The 7,441-nt window shown below is 35.3% G+C and overlaps 1 protein-coding gene across 1 annotated transcript; it reads right to left on the reverse strand.

Moving 5' to 3' along the window:
- Positions 1-1,862: 1,862 nt before the first annotated feature.
- On the reverse strand, positions 1,863-7,441 carry LOC110272066 (uncharacterized). The gene is made up of 8 exons (XM_088487139.1): positions 7,232-7,441; positions 6,201-6,293; positions 6,013-6,120; positions 5,510-5,924; positions 5,206-5,234; positions 3,824-3,992; positions 3,463-3,559; positions 1,863-2,151 (listed from the first exon to the last, which is right to left on the reverse strand). Exons 1-8 carry the CDS (start codon positions 7,439-7,441, stop codon positions 1,863-1,865), a joined length of 1,410 nt encoding a protein of 469 aa, XP_088343265.1.

A 7,441-nucleotide genomic window follows, 5' to 3' on the forward strand; every position in this document is an offset into this window, starting at 1 on the left:
GAACTCCATCAAGGCTTGGAGGCATTACCTTTGAAGAATGGAGAACAATGGAGAACCAAGCATTGGTGGATGTTCAAGGATAGCTTCAAGCACAAGCCACCTTGAGAGGAGCTCCCCATAAGTCCAACTTAAGGACAATAAACAAAAGTGTTAGGTGGGAGACATCCCACCATGGTAAATTCTTTTCATTTTTCCCTTTTGTACATACTAATAAAGGTAGTTTAATTTCATGTTTTCATTAGTTAGTTGAGTATATTTGGTAGTATAATATGTTAAATAAGGTTTTAGGGTGTTTTGGTAGCTGTTTGGAGGTTTGGAAGGCTTGGTTTGGTGCAAGAACTTGGAAAAATTTTGAAAAACAGAGCACCAACCCACGCATACGCGTACTGTGCGCGTACGCGCGCCCAAGCATTTTCGACCATCCACGCACACGCGTACATGGCGCGTACGCGTGGATACAAAAAATCCCACCCCCAGCCAAAAACCTGAGAGTTAGGCCTGCACTGTGCGAACATTGGGCCTAAGGCACAAACCAATCAGCGCGTACACGCCCTTAACTCTAATTGTGCAATGCACGTGTGCGCGCACCTGGCGCGCACGCGTCCCTCTGTCATTCTGCGCATCAGCGCGTAAGCGTCCATGACGCGTCCGCGCCGGTAAAAAAAAGAGTTTTTTTTTTCCTCCTCTTCCACTTTCTTTTGTCCATATATACTTCTATTCTTTGCATTTTTATTTTGTTTTTATAGCCTGTTTTTACTTTATTTTTTTTTTGAATTTCTTATTTTAATAATGGTGTTGAATTCTCTTACTCAATTGTTGAGAATTTCTTGCGTTATTTTGGTGTTTCGTGACTTGTTTGATATTGATGGGTGATGAAACTTTTAAATCGCTGCTTCATCTTTTATGACTCTTGTATTCCTTGTGCATTGATATGAGCTCATATTGTTCTTCATGATCCACTTTTTCTTATTTGAACTTGATGCTCAATATGCCCTTCATGCTTTGACTTTACTCTTACATCAAGTTTAATGATATGCCTTAGCTTATATTGTTCTCTCACTTACATGCGTAGCTAACATGTAGTAGAGAACCGTACTCTTACTTGGCATTAGCCCCCGCCTACGTTCTATTTGCTTTGATATCTTTGTCATGGGCTTAATGTTTCTTTCCTTTTCTTTCCTTTTAGGCTGGCCACCAAGAAGGGAGAAAGGAAAAGCTTTTAAATGGGGCAACAAACAAGTCATCCGCACAACCTTTTGAAGAAGCTCATCAATTGTAGCAACCCGTCCACATTGCTCTTCGTTGAATGCACCGAGGACGGTGCAATCTTCAAGTGTGGGGAGGTCGTCCGACCGATCTTCGTGGGTAGCAATTTTCTTGACCCACACCAATTCTTAGTCTTCTTTCACTACAACAATTTTGGCCTAAGGTAACCCTTATTCGAAGCAACATTTAACAAATGTTGTCTTAGATAGAAAAAGACAATATTTTTAACGAGTTGCCTTTGACTAAGGCAAAGATAACAAAATTTTTGGCCACCCACCAAAATAGTTGTCTTTAATATCTAAAACAACACTTAAAAAATATTGCATTATACAAAATTTAAGACAACATTTTTAAATAAAAATACAACATTTTATAAAAGTTATAAAAAAATTAGATAAATAACATTTATAAAAAGTTGCCTAAAATTATTCATAACTAAAAATTTTAGAGAAAAACTTTTAATTATATTCCCACCAATTATTTTCCCAATCAAATAACTTATGGAAAAAAAACGTAAGGAAGAAATGTGCTTCAGTTCATCACTACCATAAGCTAGCCTTACCCTTCGAAAGCAATCCTAAACGTCAACACACCCTTCACGATCGCAGCTCTCCTCCATGTATGACAGCAGTGCTCTCCTCCATGGGCAACGGCGCGGTGCTCCCTTTCACGAGCGTCGATGCAGTGCTCTCCTCCACGGGTGTCGGCACGGTCATCTTCTCCACGGCAGTTGCGCGGGCGCTCTTCGTTTTGTGCCAAACCACCACCGTCGAGAAACCCCTCTCCCTTCTCTTCTCCTTCTTCCTCTTCTTCCTCTGTCTCGCCTCCTCCTCTTCGTGAGCTCTAACAACGCTACACGCAGTTGTAACCCCACCTCCTCCTCCTCTGCGTATTGGTAAGAAATGTCTAAACTTTACTATAGGAATAGAATTTCTGAATGCATTGATTATGAATTTTAGTATGGAAATGGAATTTCTGAATGCTTTAATTCTAAATTTTAGTATGGAAATGTTCTGAATTTTAGTACGAGAATGAAATTTTTGAATGCATTGATTCTGAATTTTACTATGGGAATGGAATTTTTGAATGCATTGATTCTGAGTTTTTGGGTCTTTTTGATAGTTCTGATTTTGGGGATTTTATTTAATTTTTTCTGAATTTTTTATGGTTCTGATTGTTGCTTCTTAGGTTTCTTTTTTATTTTGCATTTTGATTTTGATTTTGCGTCATTTTTTATAAGCATACATTCGACAAAATTCTTTTCATTGCTTAATGCCTCTGAATATAAAACCATCATTTCTAGGGTTTTTACTTCCTATTTTGAGGGAGTTTAATGGAGAAGGAGAAGAAAAACCTTCTTTTGTGTTCTTTCTTCTTTAATTTTCAACTTTATAACAGAAATTTTACGCTTTACTTGAGCTTTTCACTCTTTTTTTGTTGTTGCTTTTCAATTTCAGTGGCAATCTGTGGTTCTGTTTACTTTTTTATTCATATGATGAATTTCAGTGGCAATTTGCATAATATTGTTGGTAATTTAGACTTGCTTAAAGGGTTTGAACTAAATTATAAATTCAACCCAAAAATACACCCTTAATGGCTGTTTGGGCAACAATTCCAACTATGCTGAGTTTAAATGCACTCTTATATTTGCAATAATTTTGAAGTTTATTAAAAATAATCTTCCAGCTGCCACTATATACACTTCTCATTGGGATAAAAAGAAAAGCCTTTCTACCCAGCAATGGTGTTATAATCAGAAAATTTTTTTTCTCTGAGATTTTTGTCAGTGGTTGAACTCTAAAGAGCACATTGAATCGTGATTGAGTTAACTTATAGCACATTGAATTGCTGGTCTATTGGTCTGGCAACACGGCGACCACCCCTCAACTGCAACCTCCTCACCTCTATCTTCTTGTTACTCTATTCTTCAGTTTTCAGGTTTTTGGAAAAACCCATTTTGCTGTTCTCTGATTTAATTCATTACATTTTAGTTAGATTTTAATTTTTACTTAGTATTTTTATTTTTTCAAATTTATTTTTGCTGATTAGGTTAATTTAGATTAAAATTAGGATTTTCTTATCAACATTTGTCTTAGTTCATAGTTAATTAAGCATGCTATTATGATTCTTGAGTCTGAAATTTCAATTTGTTTGGACTGACTTGATTGATATTTTGTTGAATTTCAGGTTTTTCACTGCTTTTCCACTGAGGTACGATTCTCTACGCTGGTTGTTGCTGATTCGACAATTTCTAGTTTTCCACATTGATTCTGGTACTTTTCCCCTTTGATTTCTTCATTTTTAATGTAAATTACAGAATAATTAATTTTCATAATTCGTTGAATTAACTATTTCATATAGAATCGATTATTGTTTTTTGTTTGTTTGTTCTGTTGGCCACTTTGATTGAGTTAAATAATTCATAGAGAATAACGTAAATTTTATTCTTTACTCCTTTATAGAGAAAGATTGCCAATTTGTTAATTATTATTGATTTTAATTTGTTAATGGTTAATTATTAGTGTTGCTGCCAAGGTAGTTAGAATCGCGAGTTAACTTGCAAAATCATATGTGTTTGCGTTTCTATTCCTCCATTTCATAACGTTTTTGCTCTGCATCTCAGAGAAGTAGCGTTCACATAGAATCGACGAGTAAGCACGCCAAATCGCTAGAATCGCGTCTATGGTGGTGACTGATATCCAAGGTAGCAGGGTGGCGAGAAGTTGCTGTCCATGCCCCAATTCAAAACCAAACTCAAATACAAGCCGCAATCCTTTGAGAAGAAGGCTTGAACCGTAGGTTTATGTATGTTAAGCTTTATTTCTCCATTTTTTTCAGGACAATAGGTAACTGATTAACTGATTAACTGGTTATATAGATTTTATATTCCCTTGTTTGCTTTGTAACAATTTCTCTTATGTCTTTGATGAAGAGTAGTTCATTAATTCTTTAGCTAATGATGTAAAATTATTAACAAGCTACTTAAAATACTATTTCATGCTACTAACATGGTGATCCAGTTCAAAAGCTGGTCTGGTATGGAAATACTATAGGTAAAGTCATAACATTCAGAGAAATTGATGCTGGAATTTAGGTACCTAAGTTAAATAATGTGACTAGTAATTATATGATGATGTATGTGCACTACAAGAAAAACACCCATTCAGGTACACTTGAAAAGTGTAGCCAAAAGTGAAAAAAAATGATGCCTTAGGCTACGGCTACGCTTTTTAGACTACGGCTACGCTTTTCAGGGTGATTCCTATTCGGCCGTTGCCTATTCTCAAAGGCTACGCTTTTCTGCACCAAGGGCTACGCTTTTGGCATTTAGGAATAGGCTACGCTTTTCAAGTGATGCTCTCCGTGACCAAAGGCTACGCTTTTCAGCTTTCGTTCTTCCAGAATAGGCTACGCTTTTTAACGCTACTGCATCACTTGTAAAGCGTAGCCACAGTGGATACTATAGCTACTTTTTATAAGCGTAGCCTTAGGTCCCTCTTTTTTTTTTCTGTATACTATAGCTACTGTATATAAGCGTAGCCTTAGGTCCCTCTTTTTTTTTTCGTATACTATAGCTACTCTATATAAGCGTAGCCTTAGGTCCCTCTTTTTTTTTTTCTGTATATATATATATAATTATCTAATAATTATTAATACAACATAATAGTTAATATGATTACATGTATAAAGTAATTAAATATTACAAAATAAAAATAAAGACATAATTATACTAAATAATTACTTTATATAATAAAAATTGTCTCTAACCAAAATATATTTATAACATTATCCAAAAGTACTAGAATGCTCAAACTAAAGTAAGCATAGCCATATGAAAACCATAATATCACTTAGCCAATAAAAGTATCTTCTAATAAAAATCATTAGTCAACCATACATGTAAAGATTCTAAGTAGCATTCTATCTTAGCCAATAAACCACAATAATAGTCAGCTTTATCTTCATTGCTTAATCTTCATTGTTATCCTGCATAATTATATAGAAAAGTAGTTAAAGAAATATTCATAATGACATTCGTAATTATAAAAATTAAATGGAACACGTAGTCATAGTAAACCAAGAAAGCATATACTAAAAAAATAACATGGCTATACCACTTCAGAATACAAGTTTCACCCATAGCAATACAACTTCAGTGTTAATAAAGCCAACAAACATTTTTAGCCATAGCAATTAATGTAAATGCAAGTAAAAAACTATGAAACAAGGAATAGATAAGGACATACCACATCTAAGTTCGGAAAATGTGTTGATCCATGGCCGCTATTCGCATCAATAGGAGACTGTTGGGCATCTTGTAATAAAGCTTCTAGTTCTTCTGGCCTCATTCCAGGTTCCGATCGCTGCAGTAATAACTTGATCATATTTCGCAACCCATGAATCTCTTCATCTTGTTTTTGCTGTTTGGCCTCTTGTTTTTGCTGTTGGGCCTCCATGTGTCCAAGTTTATCCTTCAGACTGGACACTTCCTCTTTGTGCTGATTCTTGATTTCATTAATTTCAGCATGTTTTTTTAATTCAGTCTTTGTCACAGATCTTCCATACAACCTTACCCGACCTGGTTGTTCTTTCCCGAATATGGCCTCAAATGCTTCCTCTTCTGTTTCACCAGCAGCTTGGCGGTGTTGGAAGTCTTCCTGCATAGAAGAAACATTTAAAATTGAGTAATAAGTTACCGTATCCTAAATTTGAATTGTAATTATGAATGATTGAATGAACTCTTACAACAGCAGTTTGTGTTTCCTCATCCACTTCTTTCCTCTTCCGACTTGTTCGGGTAGCAATGAACATCTCAAACCTTTTTGGTTCCTCCTTTATTTCCTTTGTTGCTCGCTGCAAAATAAGATCATACTTCGATTTCTTCCTTCAATTTATGCAAATATAAATTCTAATAAATATAAATCTACTATTACCATAGCCACTCGTACTCTTCCGAAATTAATTGGCCCCATGCGATGTGGAAACTTCACATTTTCCTTGTGTTGCTTGTTTCTTTGACTTATTGACTGGAGGTGAATAAAAAGTTAGCATACAGTTACTAAAACGTGCAGCGTAATGAGTTAGGAAAATCTACTAGCAAGGCTGCATTATTAAGCTAAAGCACTGAACAATACCCAAAAGCAAGCATAAAAGATCTATTTATAATACATTGGAGCAACTGTTCAGTTTTTTCACAACTGTAAAAATTCACACTTCACATGATCAAGTAAACTCCAGGGACATCTCATCTCGTGTAAAATATGCTTACCCAAACCCCTCATCATTCAATCAATTAATTCCAGTGACCTAGGTCGAGTTCAATTTCCTACATAGTAGCATTCTCATTGAACAAGTAACTATTACCTGGTATCCCCTAAACCCTGTGAAATTAAAAAAATGAGTGGAGAACTTATAACATATGAATGGAACAAAACTACATAGCTATGAGATCCACAAAGAATAATTATACACATAACACAAGAAACAAAGTATACATGCATATAAGTCAATCCACTAAAAGCAAATTTCAGATGTGGTCCAAGTAGTCCACACCACAATTAGTGTTATATCAGTTGCATCCTATGCAGAACTGTATCAAATTTATAACTGTTTCCAGATTGTAGGCTTAAAGAATCAGGTCTCCAACTCAAGAAACAGAACAGAACCCCACTTCCAAACCATAGATTCAGTATGGTCTAAAAAGCTATTCTGCCATTCACCAGAAGCTATGCATATAACTTTCAGATAAAAAATAATACCTTTGCAATGAGATAAAAAAAGTAGCTAGCCAAGTAAAAAGGCATATAGACATCACATAATGCTGAAACACTTAATAAATTTTCTTTTAATAACAATCATTCAGATCCAATCAGTAGAGCTGCTTCACATTAATAACTAAATACCATATTGCTCTTTCAACAGTCAAATAGTTTCACATGAAAATTCGACATATATAGTCTTTTACCTGGATTAGAGGATGACTCCAATAATAGATCAATTTTATGAAACCACTTTCTGGTACTTGTGGGGGTCGATTCTTCACCATATCTTCAATAGTATCATAGGGAACGAAGTGCTTTTGCTTAATCCTTCCTTTGAACCGCTTCCAAGCATCTCGAATCGCTTGCATTACCCACTTTTTTCCACTGTCTGGGAGGAGAAACTTGGTCTGCAT

Source organism: Arachis ipaensis, chromosome B5, assembly GCF_059453495.1.
Source record: "Arachis ipaensis isolate K30076 ecotype BB chromosome B5, ASM5945349v1, whole genome shotgun sequence".
NCBI lineage: Eukaryota > Viridiplantae > Streptophyta > Magnoliopsida > Fabales > Fabaceae > Arachis > Arachis ipaensis.